We start from the raw sequence: 16,797 nt of genomic DNA, 5'->3' as shown, positions 1-16,797 counted from the left end.
AATATAAAAGCATAGCATAGCATATATGTATGTACATATAATTTACATATGTAGCTATAGCGCACATGTTGCAGAACTGTTGCGATATGTTGTCTTGTTAGCCACCAACTTACATATGTATGTACATAACGACGTTCATAATTACATACATATATTATGGCGGCCATTTTTATGAAGTTGCCTATAGCTTGTTGATATTCGAGTAGGCTTGATCATAAAATTGTGTTGCCAGTGCGGCAAATGAAACGACGTAAGCACAAAGAGAAACAATGAAAAGTACATACATATGTACATATTTTGAATTATTGCGAATTGTATTAATATATTTATTACACTTTCCAACTTGATGATCATCAGAGGGCTAACGATCTAAGCAGAACACTGATTTCAAAACTTTCATCTTGACCAAAACGTGCAGCTGTAAATTCTATTAAAAACGTAATTGAGAACTTTGTCCAAAGGCTATTTAAATTTGTCATGTTCGCTCAAAAAATACTCAGTACTGTGAAAATGTGGCGTGGCCGGCTGACGCCCATTTCGGTTAACGATTATTTGGCATAAAATTGGGCACACAAATTCCGTTAAAAAGCAAAGGAACCCAGAGGCAGAGAGAGAGAGTTTCTCAAAAAGGGATTTATCTGCATAAAGCGTAAAAATGCCGTTAAAACTTATTTGGAATGTGCAACAAAAATGCCAGACCCGCCCATTGCCCTTTGGCCTGTTGACTTAAGATTACGACAAGACAAGATGAGTGTGTGTATGGATGTGAGTGTGTGTGTATGTGTTGGGCTACTTACACTAAGCCGGCTGAGCTGCATAATTTTCCATAAAAAAATAATAATACAGAGGACGTGGAACAATCCATTCAAAGATTTCTTCATTTGTTTTGGCTATCTTTATTTATAAAGACTATATATAGAAAGAGGGAAGGAGAGGAGAAGAGAATTACATGGTTAGTTTATTGGCCCTTCTTGATGACATGCGCCAGGTCGTAGACACCGCGCACCGCCTTCAGCTTGACGCCGGGCACATCCTGCAGCCGACCGACGCGACACAGGACAATATTGTGCTCCTGCAGATTGTGTCCAATGCCCGGTATATAGGCGACCATCTCCTTGCCGGTGGACAGACGCACCAGCGCGCATTTACGATTGGCCGAATTCGGTTTCTTCGGCTTCTTGATCAGCGTCTTGAGGACCACGCCCTTGGCAAAGGGTTTACCGTCCAGCGGCTGACGCGGCGGTCGCTTCTTAATGTGAGGTCCTGTGCGATGCATCTGGTTCAACGAGGCCATTCCACGCAATGCAGCCGTCAAATAGTTGCTCTGCAACGCTGCAAACCAATTGACAAGACAAACAAACTGATTATAGTCCACGCAAGCACAACTGTACTAATTAAGATATGGCCATATAGATCGATATGTATGTATGTGCATGCATAGTAGCCGCAGCATGTGCGGGAGGGCGAGCGAGCGAACGAGCGAGCGGCTTAGAGCATTTGACACAAACGAAAGAATAGACAGCAGAACAGAACAGACAAAAAGGGTCAGACGAACTGTTGGACAGTTGGCCAGTTGGTTAACAATGCCCATTGGCCTTTTGTTGTGGCTAATCTCTGTGAAAATCGCAAAATAATTGTTATGCTTCACACACACACATACACATATGTATGCATGCATGCATTTGTGCAAGGATTCCTTCTTCTGCCAATAATAATTGCAGCCAAATGACGCGGCCTTTGGGTCAGCTATCAAGCCTTTTATGATTGAATGCGTGTGACAGATCGCCAGATCGACAAACGGGGGTTGCACCAGTGACCAACAGCAGGAGCTACAGCTAGAGCTAGATCTCATGTAGCCACAGCTTACTGTACTGTACTCTGTGGACACTCGCAGTGCTCTGCATTCCCAAACAAATCGAAAAGCAGCAACAATTTTTAATTAAATGCCACACACACACACACACACACACACAGGTATACACTCACAGGTAATAATTACCATAACGCTGGACAATAGCATACAATGGGCGCATGTGTCGCGATCCTCGGCGCACCTGTGTGTGTCCTTTTTATCTTATTGTCTGCATGTCATGCAAATTCCTATTGTTAGCCACTGCCATGTCCATGTCGATGCCCATTGACAGCATGTTATGCGCATTTGTGTGTGAATTTTAATTAAAAATCAAAAGTAGAAAAAAAAGGAAAATATAAACAAGAGCAGGAGTTATCCTGAAACCCAACAAGGCTTTCCTTTTCAGTCAGCTTATCAAATTGTGACTACAAAGTGTATAAATATATGGGCCTTCGACTCAATTCGAGATATACATATAATTTTATTCAAATCCAGATATAACTGTATTCAAGTGGAGATATACAAAGTAGAAAAGGCAAATAATTCTGAATTAAATCGATCTGGGGATAACCTGAGCTCCTTATAACTTGCTTCATTATGTATCTAGTTGGACTGAAACAGACAGTCCCCTTCTCATAGAGCTGCTGTCTCTTGATCTAGTAAGTCTACTTCATAAATCAGCGCTTTTCATCTATGGAAACTAACATCGAATGCTTATTTGTAGTTTATAGTCCGAAAATGTGGTGACAAGGCTATAAAAACATTTGCTCATGGCTGCATTATTAAAAACCGAGGACACATGTGAAAAGGCCTATAAAAATATTCACAGCCAGGACGAGAACGGGGTAGGCTCGCGGGCAGAGCGAGTCACAAGCAAGCCAGCCACGCGCCCTTGTAAAAGAGTTGAGATCGTGGGCAAACAATCTATACAAATCATTTTACACACACGCACACAATGGAAAGCAGGATCGTTGGATAAATAGAGAAAATGCGCACAGTCACTTGACAGGGAAGAGGAGCCATTGATTGGCGACTGCAGGCCTAGTCAAATAAAAGGCACCGTAGACGTGGCGGTGCGTATGTGCTTAGACAACTGCAATATGGACAAATAGCGGAAGTTTAAGTCTCGATTTAGTTTACGATCCGCACTTACCCTGGGTCGTCAACTGTTTCGTAACGTTGAATGTTTGGCGCAGGAAATTCATGTTGATTGAGCTCGATGTTAGTCGGTATGCTTAGCTGTACGCTGTATCAGCGTTAAAACAACTGTTTAGTGGCTGCTTGTGTCAATATTCACACACAAAAAAAAAGAAAAACAATGATAATCAAACTAAGCAAGAAAATGTAAATTGGAGCTAGAAAATGCGGCCTGGTGAACAGCTGTTTGCACAAGCAGCGTTGCCACCTAACAAAATAAAGAAGATAACACGATAAACATATGCACCCATACCGAATGGTATTCGATAGCACAAATTATCGAAATATTCGAATTTTTTTTTTTTTTTTTTACTAAATATAAAACGACTGCACATCTTTCACAGGTTAGTTTTGGTTAAATCTATAGATGAAGGGGTTGTTGTCAGTAGACCCGGGCCCGGGTTGCGTGTTGTCATGATGCGGGGCGGGACGATATCTCCGTGCACCTTGGAGCGCTTTGGCAGAGTGGCAGCTCTTAAGTAGGGATTATCTATATTCGGATTTTCCAAAATGGCTTTATTTGTGGTCGAATTGGGTTTGATCTCAAGCTCGAGCTTCTCTTCCTTGGACTTATCGCCATCCTCCTCATTTTCGCTATCACCCTCCTCGCCATCCTCTGGAATGGTTAAGGAAGAATAAGTAAAATTTCAACATATATTTAGAAATCTTGTCGGCAAACCTTTGGTAGGAGCATCTTCTGTCCGATTGGCCACCAAGTAATGATACTCCAGTTCCTCAAAGTCAAATATTTGATCCATGGGATTCAGGGCAGCTGCATATGCCGGAAATGTGGGCTTACAGGCTATTACTGCAAAATTAAATTAAATATGCACATTAAATTAAACAAATTAATGATTTAATAGACTTGCTCCACTTACATGGAAACATATTGTCTTCGGTGGGAAAGAGATTGTTGGTTTCCATGGTCTTGCAGAGGAACTTGGTCAGAGCCTTCTCAACGTCTCGCTTCTGACTGGCAGCCTTTTCTCGGATAGCCTCATATTCCGTAACCGGCTGCTTGTGCGTCGGTGTTCGTATGTAGGCATGGGGATCGGGCATAGGTGGCAAATAGCTGGGCACATAGTGAGGATGGGGTGCTTTGTTGCCTGCTTGGAGCAGACTTAACTGGCGTTGCTGAGTTTGCTGTGGCGGCAAAGGAATAGGCGCATGGTTGACACGGCGTGCATACGGTTCTAAGTTGCTTATATTGATTCCCATGTTGATAAGAGCCAAGCTGACATCGCCCACAGTGGGCATGGTACGGCCACCTAGCTCACAGTAGCTATGTGCCGAATTACCAATTTCAAAAAGAACTAAAAAAGGATATATTTACATACAGAAAATTACAAACTCAAAATTAACTTACGCGCCTGCAGCATTTGGGTCAATGTTTCAAGGCATTGATTGCTGGATATGCTGGCACCTTTGTCCAATAGCAGCTGGGACACCGCCTTGTTCAGCAAACGGCGGTATGGATTAATGTTGGGTGTAGCAATAGCTTCCATGGCTTTATCCATTATAATGCACTCTCTTCGTGAAAACTCAACTCGACTGCACCAGATTCAAGTGAAATGGCTGATGTCTTATCGATATAGCGATACTTATTATCGATGCAGTCAAAGCAACCGAGTACATTCTTGCAGATTTACTTTTGAAATTCATAACTTGATTTAGCAGTAACATAGAAAAGAGTGAATAAACAAACTAAAAATTGAAGATGCAACAAGTAATTTTAAGTTTGAACTTAAAAACAAGTTATATTGTTCTTCTGCTTATTTACCACATTCTCCATGCGCGCAGTTGAACAAGTTCGCTCATTGATTTAAGAAGTTCTAAACGAACCAGCATGGCAAAGGCTAAGAATGGCATGCGGTCACACTGAGCTTAGTTGATTTTAATTATCCACAGCTGACGGAGTGTGCGGGCGTCGGGCGCTAAACAATATATGTGGTTTTTTTTTTTTCGTTTGTTTTATGTCAACTAACAAAAGTGCAATTGTGTATTAAAAATAGCAACTAGGATATAATAAAGAAAACAATTAAATGACATTCGAGCACCTGAGCCACACAGTGCAAAAGGTACGTAACAAGTGCGTAAGCAAATGCATATTTATTTATTAATTGAAGTTGGCGCAGCGACGCTGCCGCTACCGCTGCAACTGTTGTGGTTGTTGTTCTGCGCGCAGCAAGCTTCTATGCATTCACTTTAACTTCATGTCCCATCTTGTAAAAATTAACAGCAGCAGTGAATGCTAATTATGTGGAGCTATGTATGTATACATATATGTGTGTATATATGCATGTATGTGTGATGCTGCCGCCAACGATGCCGAATGCTACTGCGACGCTGCCTCTGCCTCTGCTGATGCTGTTGTTGCTGCCTTTTATTTTCAATTGGGCTCCCTACACAATTTGACGCCTAAAAATTTATGTGATTCGTGTGTTGCAGAACGGCCGGCACTAAAAACTCTCAACTCAATCAAATCGTTTCTATTTTCGTGTTATTCCAATTGCGAAACACGACCCAACATTTTTTCATTTCACTCAAAACCCGTAATTTTGAGTGCGTGTGTGTATGGCGCAGTGGGTGCGAGCGGGTGAACGGGTAATCGTATATGTATGCTTGTATATACATACATATGTATGTACATACATACATTCATATACATTCATATGTCCGCGCGGGCAAGAGTTAGTTAACGGCTGCTGTTTTTGCTCTTTGTCTTTGTCTATTTATTCGCTTGTATTACACTCTGCTTCTAGCCCTTGTCACGTACTGCAGTTTATTCTTCATTGTTTTGCACTTCAGCCGACACTGATTTTTGGCGGCGTCTTTTTTGTGCTATTCATCTATAACTTTTTAAAGGTTGTTTTGTTGCTTGCTTGCGTGTTTTGTTCTTGTTTTCTCTCTTCTTTAGCAATTTCATTGCGATGACTCAATGTTCCTAAAGCTCATCTATGAATGAGATAGTATGCGCGTGTGTGTGTTTGTGTGTGTGTGTGTGCGTAAGTCCTCTGAATTATCTGCGATTTTATGACCTTAACTCTTGACTCTTATCAACAAATGCAATAAAAACCGACGATCGAGCGCTAGACAGCAGCCGAATGCATTGCTGCTTCTTCTTGTTACTTTATTTTTTGGTCTTACGTGTTTATCTGGTGAGTCAAAGCTCTCGTACTGCCCACCATGGCTTCAACATTTGCTACTCTGACACTATTTTTGATATTTATTATATACCGCTACTATGTGCGGCACAATAAAGGCGACAAATTTTAGTACAAATTGATCAAATATAAATACTTATCTGTGCATTTAGCTTGTTTTTCCTGTTCGGTCATTATCAATGCGATAAAATACATACGTTCTATATGCTTTCCGAATCACGATTTACGCTATTTATAGCATGTGCCATAAAACTTACCATAAATTAACATGTCCATAAGGCAAAGACAGTATATATAGAAAGGGTTTTCCAGTCAATTGCCTTGGGGAAACTTTAATTGTGATTTATAATAATAAGTATATCGATTATGCAAATATAGCGACGATATTTTTGTATTTAAGAAGTGCAAAACCGCAAACCCCCAAAGAATTTGAACATAAACAAAATTGATAATTGTTTACAATTACCAATGTCTGAATGCTTATTGCAACTGATTCGCATAAGAATTAAATTATGTTTATTTAGTACTTGATCCATCCGATATGCGAGCTCTTCTACTTTGCTTATCTAAGCGAATCGCTAATAAATATTCAATTCATAATGACAACAAAGGGGAAATCTGAACCAGCACATTGACAGTTGAATACCCTTTTGATAACAGCAGATGATATTGTTAAATATTAATTGTATGGTAGATCCCAAGGAGACCCTATATTATCCCTGTTCAGATTGACGAGTTGTCTGAGTCATGTCGGACTGTCCGACAGAGATCTCGTAATCGACATAAGCTAGAGATTGGAAATTTTATATGAATGTAATGTAAGTAATGTTTACTATACGCAGCATTATTTCATCTTTTTGTTTTCAATAGTTTATTCCGTTGCCTTAGGATAATATAATAATAAACCATAATTTACTTGTTTGTAATGCAGACAGAAAATTTGGGTTTAAGATATCTACTAATCGAGCATTCTTGGAGCACTCTTGTTGTTCAAAGATATATTTGATCTGAATACACAAAGCAATTGTTATTTCTTCTCCTCTTTGAATTTGAGGTAATCTTTGTAAAAAGTTTGATGATATATCAAAAATTGATGTAAAGAATAGAGTTTCATTAAATCGAAATGGCTACAAGTCAATATCATATATAAAACGAGCAACTGCTAGTCAGGCCACAACTCGGGCATTTCCAAAATCGATGGAAATTCAACTTGCTGACAAATCGGAAGTATTGGGAACAGCTCGGAGCACTCAGCGTGGGTTAGGGTATTCAAAAGTGTGCACTTAAGGCCGATAAAGCATTTGTTTATTTGTTTTCGTTCCGCTGACCGAATTGCGACCATGTGTGCGCCCTTCTCTGAGTGTGTGTGTGTGTGTGTGTGTGTGCGTAAAAGAGAAATTTCAGCGTAAGTACAAAGAAAAGTTATTTACTTTAAATATTTTTTATTTGAGTATGCGAAAAAAGAGAGCCAGTCGCAAGGTGGGGGCCGCTAAAGGCAACGCTTGTTGCTGTCCGATTCGATTAACGTATGAATCAGAGTTGGGGAAATGCCCGTAACTAACTGCAAATGTTGTTGGCTAAAAAGTATGTGAGAGAAGTTGGCTACGGCTACAGGCCGTATGAGTAATGTGACAGCAGCACAAATACGTATTGAAATCTATCAATTTATTTATTGTATAGATATACTATACTATATAGTGTGTGTGTGTGTGTGTGTGTATAAACGTAGCTATTTTTGCCTCTATTCACAGAGCTCAGAGCGAACCAGCAGCAGCAGCAGCAGCAGCCACTGGGGCCAGGATTGATTTGGGGATTTGAGCAAGAACAGCCGCCTGGACATGAACAAGGCCGGCAAGAAATTCCAGAGCGCTGGCCCAGCTTTGGCTATCGGTCACGCCTCCAACGGTCTGCTTGCGCCCACTGCTGGACCCACGGCCATGGCAACGGCCACTGCGAACGGCTCGGCCACCAGCCCCAAAAATGTGTTCAACTCCATTATGAGCTTCCTGCCGGACAATCGGCCAATCACCTCGCTGCACATTGTCGAGGACTTTGAGCGGTAAGTGAAGGCATTCCAATCAATAAATAAGTATTACGAAATGTGTTCGCAGTTGCGTATATGTATTTAATCGAACAAAGTGGGTCAAATGCAGAAAAATAATATGAATATAAATACAAACGCAAAAATGCAAAATATAATACGGGAATATAAAATATAAATATAATGGATCATATAAAATATATATATATACTATGGAATCCGGTTATAACGACTCCTCTTATGACATCCATACGGTTATTGCGACGAAAATTCAGATTCCTAGACAAACTTATATGAGTAAACTCATATGGTTATAGCGTCTTCCAGTTCTGGAGCGTCGCTCTAACCGGATTTCACTGTATTTCTTAGAAGTTCTAAGAGTTCAATAGTGATCATATAGAGATCTCTAACTGTTAATGATATGTATATACATATATCTTTTTCCTATTTGCGATGTATTGTTATACAATATCAAATCAATAGACGAGGTCATTTGGTGTGTTTCAGCTATAAATCTGTAGACTATACAGTATATGTCGGCTTTTATGTAATCTAGGTCATGTGAAACTCGACTGCTCTTCCGGTCAAAGTCAAATTATATGTACAATTACGTGTTTTAATAGCTCGCATAGTAGTAACAATGCTAAGAGTTGATAGATAGCCCAAACATAATATATAACTGGGTAAAATAGTATGTAGTATACCCTATTATTTCATATTTTATCTTTTACCATTATATTCACTAGCGAAGAATACTTATATATCATATTTAGACATATATAAAATATATACTATAATCAGACACACCTTACACAGTTCTAAGTGTGAACTGAACTAGTTCTTTGAACTACTGTGCATCGCTCTGGGAATGCACAATTTGAACTCTTGAACCCGTTGTCTCGCCTTAACTCGCCCATTAAGCGAGCAACTCGTAGCCTCAATTATAATCAATTGATGTCTTTCTTTTCTCTTAGTTGCCCTAAGAACTTTAATGCCATACATCGGACATACGATCAGGATGCTGACGCGGATCTGTGGCGTGAAAACAATATAATCTTTGGACGCCAAACGACACGCTATCTGTGCCTATCCAAATCCGAGGGACTGCCCGAATACGTTGTCGAGACGCTCAAGTAAGTGCTGGTCCTGATAATGACCAATGGCGAGCATACGTGTCAAGCTAATCCATTCGATTCCCACTTGTAGAGTCATCGCCGAGAAGGTGCCGCCGCCGAAAGAGTTCTCGCTGCTCTCTCGCACCGCCGACACCGATCAGAAGGCGTGGCGGAAGCGTCAAATCGCCTATAAATTGTCCAAACGCGGCACCGTCACCCAGGCGGTTACAGATATTATACTCTGCTCCAAGCTGAAAATCGCGCCCGATGGATTCAAGCTAGCCGGCGATATCAACGGTGTCCTAGTCTGTTATAAAACTGGTGCCATTCCCGTGCGCCTGCCCCCGCCTGTGCCAGGCAGCAGCTGCGAGGTGGAGCAGGCACTGAATCGTCTCAATTTGCATGGCCAGCGCACAGCAGCACGTGGCCCGGTGAGTGCACTGATATGGATACACACTGGTATTGATAGATAGCACTACGACCTTGTCAGCTGTACAAAGACTGGACTTTTAGCTGTCCAGTTGCCTTTAGTTGAGTATGGAACTCATTTGTGGATAACTCAACTCTGTAGAAGATGCGCTATGCACGGCATAGGGATTATGTGCAGAGATTTCTTGGGTTAATCGTATAGCTTGGTTCCTGCTATCTTAGGTGTAGTTTGTTGTAAACCCATTCTATTCGGAACCCTAGATCTAGCTCTAGTCGGCAACTCAATTTGATCCTCTATCTAGAATCTAGAATTCCTGTCAGACATATCTAATACGTAATAGACTAAAGATCTTACTAGAATGTAAACTATATTTATACTATGCTAGCTTAGTACCCACTATTATTAGTTAGACTGTTTCATTAATTAACTGTTAAGAGCTTAAAGACTTCGAATGACTCCGCGAATTGCCTTAAATTAATTTAGCTAAAGTAAATTAGCTCCTTAGTAAAGTGCTGAATATTCAGGAGGACTACATTCATTTCTTAAGCAATGATTAATGCTGCTGAGGCATTGCCATGAATTCTTGTGCTTAGTAGTGTGATTAGCTAATGAATAGAAATAACAAATCAAAGCAATAGACCTAGACCTTACTTAGTCTCTAGTCTATATAATCGATCTGATTGAATTGCTTGTACTTTCAGCTGCCGCAGTTGCCTGCCTCGAATGAGCACCATGACTATGAGGAGATACAGGCACACTATCAAATCAATTCGCCACAGAGACCAGCCCCGCCACGCCCGGCGTCAATGGGCGGTGGCACAGGAGTTGGAACAGGGGGAGGAGCAGCAGCAGCAGCCGCTAATGGAAACACTGGACGCTCTAACTACTTTGGCATTGGCACTCTGGGCACCTATACAGAGCTGGAGGGCGTGCCCTTTGCCATGCATGCGATGCTGCAGCGCAGCCAGCCCATGACTGAAGTAAGTCTTAAATATATTTACATGTATATATGTACATTGTATTAAATATATTGTTGTTTATTCACTCATTTGATAGTTGCCCACACTGCCCGAAATCTCAACGCTGTTAAAAACGCTTGACTATGACTTTCAGCTGGAACGTCAAATCTTATGCACCATGAAATCATCGGCATCCAAGAATCCATTCTTCAAGTAGTTCAAATAGCGGCAATAATAAAAGCAAGAACGCGTAAATCTAATACAAATCAAATGTTTCAATTGGATAATACTAAAAACGAAATGTACTTAGACTTGTATGTGAAGGAATAGCACGAATATACATATATCACTCACATTTGTATAATCATCAGTTCGATTAGCATTCGGTTCAATTCGATACGATTCGATTGATATGATAATAATAATTATATTTGCTTAAAAAGACCTCAGACCCATATGTGTGTATAGATTCCTGTGCCTTTGATATGTATCTAATTTCGTGTATGTGTATGTCTAATAAATATATATGTACACCCCCCATTGTTATATCTGAGTCAAACAAACATGCATACAAACAAAAACACATATATAAATATCTATATACATACATACAAATCATACTAATATAAATTAGACCCAGCATTGTGATCGTAAAACGAATGTTTGTCATTATTATTTTTAAATTGAATGCCCCGAAACAATTAATCATGAGATATATATTAAAATATATATATACATATAGGTATACATACATATATTCAAACAATAACATGTACAACCCTCTGGTAACAATACAAATATAATACCACACATTCATAGATATATATATACTTATACATATGATATATTATTTAATAGCTATAGTTAATGTTAAAGCTGAACAAGTCAAACCGAATCAAATCAGAAAAAGTATTGCATACACACACATTATATAATTTGATTCACATATACACATATAATACAATACATATATGTAGCTACTAGCTAAGCACTGTAAAACCAGTTGGTATTTTAATAACTGTATGATGGTACTTAGTTTTTAGAGACGCGTAGACTGTACGAATATATTAAAAGAAAAGAAATCAGAGTTTCTTCCCACAAACATCGTATGAAAATCACCCATGTGCAGCTGTTTAAAATTAAATATTTATATCAAAATATACAATATATAAACTATATATATATAGAGAGAAAACAATTGTATTGCATGTCATTTACTCAAGGCAAGGCAGCTGAGATAGCCTCTCTCCTTGTTGCTATCTCTGTTCGGTCTCTGTCTCTCTCTCTCTCTCTGCTCTTATGCTGTCGATTTACTTGCAAGTATATTATTTTTGCATATTTATAGCAAGCATTTAATACAGTTTATCTTTTAAGGTGCTGCAGACTGGCATACTTCTTTAAGACACTCTTATCGCTAACTGTTATACTGCCTGGACTGTGATATACTTGGATTATTAGTGGTAGCACGTTTGATTTTGGAGGAATTACCAGCTCTGCTCATGCATCAAGTGTTATACAAAGTGTTCTACTTTAGTCTTTAGCGAAAATGAGACAGATAGTGTGTGTGTGAGAGAGAGAGAGAGAGAGAGAGAGACTCGACTAGTATTAATTAAATAAAATTACAGATTTCTTAAAATAATATTTATCAGCATATATTTATGTATATATATATTACGAATATTTACAGTATATAAAATCATATGTGGAATATTTACAATAATTGTTATACGTTTAACGTATTTGGGGTCACGTTAAGCTCAAAGTGTCCGGTTAATTGGTTTATCAGAATATATTATGAAATAGTAAATCCGGCTGGGAGAGCGTCTTCTTCAGATTTCGCACGCTGAGACGCTTTAATCCTCGATCGGCCGTGCATCTGTGGTAGAGAGTAGAAGCAGTGGGAGCGATGCGGAGCAGGGACAGGAGCAAGGATTGGGATGGGGATTGGAGTTGGTTTGGTTTGCAATTTCGGTTTATTGAATTAGCAACGTTCGAGTGCGAAGCAACTTTAGGATCGAAAGCATCGGAGCAGCCTTGAACGCCGCGGGGGTTTGGGAACTGCGAGGGATACCAATACCAAGAACACGAACACCAGCACCACATGTACAAAAGCTTTTTGGGAAGCGAGCTTTGGATTAGGCTTAGCTGCCGCTGGAGACGCTCCACTTACTCGAATATGCGCGCATGGTACTCGATCATCAGGTTCACGCAGTCGGCCAGAGTTTCGCCTTCGCGAAGCAGCGCCTGTATGTCATTCATGTGCACGCCCTGTGGCACAGTGTGAAATATCGATGGTGTTATCGATATCGATAGCGTTTCGGCGCTTATTTGCTGCAGCGGCACCTTGGTCAATCTGGGTGTGAGAGAGAGAGAGATAAGGAGATAGATAGTCAATCAAAGATGCCTTTTCAACAGTGTGGGGACTATGTGAGGTATGCCTAAACGTACCAAGCGCTTACCTAAGGATTTACTAGCTAATAACTCATAGCCTATGAATTTGGCAATACATCCACATTTATTTTATTATTAGGCATACCAAGAGCTTATCTAGGGAATTATTGGATAAAAACTCAGAGCTCATCAATTTTGCAATATAGCAAAAGTTATTTAATTAAAATCGGGGTAATGGTTCACGAGATATAACTTTTACAAAACTTGAAAAATGTCAAACCTATTCAAGTGAGCCGCTTTGTACATTGGAGAAAGATTGAACGAATTTTTGTACCTTATATCATATTTGACTTTTTTATCAGTTGTCTAGGTAAATAGGTTTCAAGAAAGAACGTATATGAGACGATTCCTCCCATAATTCTGCATAAGTTTGAAGCTATGAAGGTCATTAGAAGGCAAAGTCCACCTAGTTTATATCTAAACATTCTTTGCATCGAAGCTTAGTGAATTTTAGAAAATAACCTATCCTATCCCGATTAGATGGAAGACCCTATTTGGTATATTGTCTAAAAATATGCCAAGAAATGGAATTCTATAATAAAGGCTATTTTGTGAACGATCTGGGGCTTTGTAGAGCTGCTCTAAGGCGTTTCTAGATCTGAACTCACCGATTGAAGTGGCCAAAGAGATAGTCCAAGGTGTCGCGATTGATCTCCGGCAGCGAGCGCATCAGTCTCTTGAGTATCTCCAGCTTCTGGTTCAGATCGGTGAGCACTGCAAGCGAAGATCAAAATGGTGTGAGAGAGAAAGAGAGAGAGAGGGGGATTAGGAGAAGTATTAGCTGCCACTTACGCCACTGATTGGGCGGGCCAATAAAGGTTTTGGCCTCGTTGACACTGATCAGAGGGCTCTTGATCTCGCGCAGAAATAGCTTTAGTACGCCGGTGAGTGTGTGTATGTCGACGTTGGGCTGACGCAGTGCATCGTAGTCGTTGGCATCGATGTTGAAGCGCAGCGTTTGGATCTTATTGTAGTCGCCGCACTGCCGATAGATGCCCTCCACGGGCTGGGCGGAGCGTCGATACTTCTGCTCGATCAGGTCACAGCAGTCGATCACAATGCGTGGAACGGTGCGATGATGCTCGTGCTTGAGCACCAGCTCCAGTTCCGTGTCGAAGCAGGGCTCGTCGAAGAAGATGCGCTGCTCGCGCAGCGTCTCCACGCTGGGCCGGCTCTTCCACCAGTTGGCCAGGTTCATCCAGGCGACCAGCCGGGAGGGGCGGACAGGTGTGCCGCCCTGCCGTTTGCCAGGTACTCCTGCTGGCGGTGCAGCTGCAGTTGCAGCGGCTGCCGCTAGTCGCTTCTCCTGCTGCTGCTGATGCTGCTGCAGCTCTGTCAGCTGGCGACTCATCTCGGCCAGCTTCTGCTCCAGCTCCTGGCTGTAGCTCGTCTGCGCCTGCAGATCCTGCTCCAGCGTGTGCATGCGCTGCTTTAGATGCTGCCAGCGCTTGCCGCACACCGAGCAGCACTCGCGGCTGCCGTTGCGCGGACTGCCCGCCGAGGAGTTGCCGGAGGAGCACACGTCCAGGCTGCCATTGGACACGAGCACCGCTGTCGTGCCCGCCGACGACTCGTCCAGCAGCAGCCGTGTCAGATCTCGCGTGCTGCTGCTCTTCAGCAGCGTCAATTTGTTCGGCTTGGTGCGCAGCTCGCGTAGCAGGACGACGGCCTCCGGGCGACCAGCGCCGACGGCGAGGCCCGCCTGATCCAGCGTACAGTTCGAGCCCGCGCCCGCCTCCAGCCGCAGCAGCGCCGCCGATGTGGAGCTGTGCGCGCGCCCATAGTGCGCAGCCGTCGAGGGCGACGACGACGACGACGTGGAGGTCGAACGATCTCGAAAACAGTTCATCAGTCGCTTGGGCTGGTGCCTCCGCTCGTGGGCCACGTAGCCAGCTGCGCCAATCATCAAGTGCGCCGAGTCCGGTGTTCCGGGCGTCACTGGCCTAGCGCTCGCCCTTGCCTCCATTGCACTGCCTTATCCGAGCTTCAGTTCGACTTCGACTTCGACTTCGACTTCGACTTCGGCTTCCACTTGCAATTCGAGCTCGACTCGTGAGCGCCGATGCTGCGATGCTCTCAGCTTGGCGGCTTATCGTAGTAGCTGCGTCTGTTGTTGCTTCTGTTGTGCGGGCAACTGTGACAGTGACTGCCCCTCTCCCTCTCCCGCTCCCGCTCTCACGCTCGCTGTCCTCTCCCTCGCTCTGCCTCAGCTCATGCACTCCTTCCGCTGCTGCTTCGACTTTGCCTTTGCCGAGCGCGTCGATGACGTCAGCGATGCGAGCGCCGTGGTGCGAACTACGTGAAAAAGAGAGACAACATGTAGTTATAGATATATATATATATATGTATGTACATATGTATGTATATACATACATACAAAGTGCATATAAAGTGCTTCATTGTTCGCCCGCTGCCTTAAGTGAAGACTGACTAAATCGAAGGCTTGTTCAATGATATCCGCCCCAATGACGTTTTCATTATCTTTTGCCTAAAATATGGATATGCACATATTACACATACTGCATATTTCATTCACATTTCAGATCTCACATTGGTAATCTCTTAGTTTCACTTGAAATAATTGCTATCAAACGGCTTCAGTTATGAAATCTATTCGTAATTGCTTATATAGAACTCATACATACATAAATATAGTAGTGCGACTCAGAACTAAATGTAGCAAAATACTTAATGGTTAACCCAATATCAACATCTAAATTAACAATAAACGTTTAACAATAAATGTTTACTTACAATTCATTTAATCAGTTACTCATTTTTTTTTTTTCATTTTTTGTAATCTAAAATAACTACTCTTTGTAAGGTTCTACTTCAAATAGTGGTTCACTCTAGCTAGATATCACTGTTACCTCTGCTGTTTACTCCGCCGCCAAGTGCCAATTTCCGTTAGCTCTCAGTTCTCCAATTCGCATAGCTTGCCCCACTGTGCGCAATGCGTTTGTTCTCGCTCGGTTCGCCTTCTATTCTGTCTCTGTCTCTGCCTCTGTCTCCTCCTCTTCTGCTGCTTTGCTGTTGCTGGTGACCGCAAACTCTGCCCGGTCCTTCGGTCGAATGCGCTGACCGTCCGTCCGTCGGCCCGTTAGTCCGTGCTGCTCTCCAGTTGGCGAAACTATGACGCAGTGGGATCGGGCAACATTTCCATTCACATGCAGCTCGGATTTCAGCGCGCTCTCCCCACTCGAATCGAACTATTGAAATTCCTTTAGTGCTCTGCGCCGTCTTATCACCAACGCTCGCTCGCCAGCGGCCTGATAAGATAAAACATAAAATAAAAAATACACACAATATATGTATGTATAATAAAAACGCACCAAAACAAATGCTCAAATGAATCCAACAGAGCTCTGCATGAGCAAAACTGCGACGGCCACTGTGAGAGCGACAGCAAGGGCGACGGCGACGACGACGGCGACGGCGACGTTGATTGGGCAGCTGCAGCAAATTGGCGATAAAGCGCTAAACAGTTAACTGGCGCCGTTCGCGATCGGGATTGCACTGTCGCTTCAGCCACCCTCGCCCCCTCTATCAACCACCCATTCTCGTAGTCTCTCTTTGTAATCGTCTCTC

The 16,797-nt window shown here is 42.1% G+C and overlaps 4 protein-coding genes across 5 annotated transcripts; 1 reads left to right on the top strand and 3 right to left on the bottom strand.

The window, feature by feature from the left end:
• Positions 1 to 880: 880 nt before the first annotated feature.
• Positions 881 to 3,271, bottom strand: tko (30S ribosomal protein S12 technical knockout). 2 transcript variants are annotated; one of them, XM_018108367.3, is made up of 2 exons: positions 3,006 to 3,271; positions 881 to 1,332 (listed from the first exon to the last, which is right to left on the bottom strand). In XM_018108367.3, the coding sequence occupies exons 1-2, from the start codon at positions 3,055 to 3,057 to the stop codon at positions 959 to 961; spliced, it is 426 nt and encodes a 141-aa protein (XP_017963856.1). In that variant the 5' UTR covers positions 3,058 to 3,271; the 3' UTR covers positions 881 to 958. The 2 variants fall into 2 exon arrangements, with proteins under 2 accessions (XP_017963856.1, XP_017963857.1); XM_018108368.3 differs by lacking the exon at positions 3,006 to 3,271 and adding an exon at positions 2,000 to 2,250.
• Positions 3,272 to 3,344: 73 nt separating this feature from the next.
• Taf8 (TBP-associated factor 8) lies at positions 3,345 to 4,657 on the bottom strand. The gene is made up of 4 exons (XM_018108359.3): positions 4,416 to 4,657; positions 3,928 to 4,362; positions 3,729 to 3,857; positions 3,345 to 3,665 (listed from the first exon to the last, which is right to left on the bottom strand). Exons 1-4 carry the CDS (start codon positions 4,564 to 4,566, stop codon positions 3,388 to 3,390), a joined length of 993 nt encoding a protein of 330 aa, XP_017963848.1. The 5' UTR covers positions 4,567 to 4,657; the 3' UTR covers positions 3,345 to 3,387.
• A 246-nt stretch (positions 4,658 to 4,903) lies between these two features.
• On the top strand, positions 4,904 to 11,495 carry Mvb12 (multivesicular body subunit 12-like Mvb12). Its single transcript, XM_030388316.2, has 6 exons — positions 4,904 to 5,127; positions 7,965 to 8,272; positions 9,229 to 9,387; positions 9,461 to 9,800; positions 10,501 to 10,779; positions 10,856 to 11,495. The coding sequence occupies exons 2-6, from the start codon at positions 8,052 to 8,054 to the stop codon at positions 10,973 to 10,975; spliced, it is 1,119 nt and encodes a 372-aa protein (XP_030244176.1). The 5' UTR covers positions 4,904 to 5,127; positions 7,965 to 8,051; the 3' UTR covers positions 10,976 to 11,495.
• An 889-nt stretch (positions 11,496 to 12,384) lies between these two features.
• RhoGAP16F (Rho GTPase activating protein at 16F) lies at positions 12,385 to 16,504 on the bottom strand. The gene is made up of 5 exons (XM_030388315.2): positions 16,080 to 16,504; positions 14,002 to 15,504; positions 13,818 to 13,923; positions 12,929 to 13,111; positions 12,385 to 12,634 (listed from the first exon to the last, which is right to left on the bottom strand). The coding sequence occupies exons 2-5, from the start codon at positions 15,173 to 15,175 to the stop codon at positions 12,541 to 12,543; spliced, it is 1,557 nt and encodes a 518-aa protein (XP_030244175.1). The 5' UTR covers positions 15,176 to 15,504; positions 16,080 to 16,504; the 3' UTR covers positions 12,385 to 12,540.
• Positions 16,505 to 16,797: the final 293 nt, after the last annotated feature.

The sequence above is a fragment of the Drosophila navojoa genome, chromosome X (genome assembly GCF_054131105.1).
Source record: "Drosophila navojoa isolate 15081-1374.11 chromosome X, UAZ_NAV_1.0, whole genome shotgun sequence".
In the NCBI taxonomy this organism is placed as follows: domain Eukaryota; kingdom Metazoa; phylum Arthropoda; class Insecta; order Diptera; family Drosophilidae; genus Drosophila; species Drosophila navojoa.
This window is presented reverse-complemented; position numbering and strand designations above follow the sequence as displayed.

Excerpts from the sequence above, each read along its gene's own strand:
- tko (XM_018108367.3), bottom strand. The coding sequence starts at position 3,057 with ATGAATTTCCTGCGCCAAACATTCAACGTTACGAAACAGTTGACGACC. Across the intron at positions 1,333-3,005 it reads GAAACAGTTGACGACCCAGG|CGTTGCAGAGCAACTATTTG; the intron begins GTAAGTGCGGAT and ends ATTGGTTTGCAG.
- Taf8 (XM_018108359.3), bottom strand. The coding sequence starts at position 4,566 with ATGGATAAAGCCATGGAAGCTATTGCTACACCCAACATTAATCCATAC. Across the intron at positions 3,858-3,927 it reads CGAAGACAATATGTTTCCAT|TAATAGCCTGTAAGCCCACA; the intron begins GTAAGTGGAGCA and ends TTAATTTTGCAG. Across the intron at positions 3,666-3,728 it reads AGAAGATGCTCCTACCAAAG|AGGATGGCGAGGAGGGTGAT; the intron begins GTTTGCCGACAA and ends TAACCATTCCAG.
- Mvb12 (XM_030388316.2), top strand. The coding sequence starts at position 8,052 with ATGAACAAGGCCGGCAAGAAATTCCAGAGCGCTGGCCCAGCTTTGGCT. Across the intron at positions 9,388-9,460 it reads TACGTTGTCGAGACGCTCAA|AGTCATCGCCGAGAAGGTGC; the intron begins GTAAGTGCTGGT and ends TCCCACTTGTAG. Across the intron at positions 10,780-10,855 it reads GCAGCCAGCCCATGACTGAA|TTGCCCACACTGCCCGAAAT; the intron begins GTAAGTCTTAAA and ends CTCATTTGATAG.
- RhoGAP16F (XM_030388315.2), bottom strand. The coding sequence starts at position 15,175 with ATGGAGGCAAGGGCGAGCGCTAGGCCAGTGACGCCCGGAACACCGGAC. Across the intron at positions 13,924-14,001 it reads TGGCCCGCCCAATCAGTGGC|TGCTCACCGATCTGAACCAG; the intron begins GTAAGTGGCAGC and ends CTTCGCTTGCAG. Across the intron at positions 12,635-12,928 it reads TACCATGCGCGCATATTCGA|ATGCACGGCCGATCGAGGAT; the intron begins GTAAGTGGAGCG and ends TCTCTACCACAG.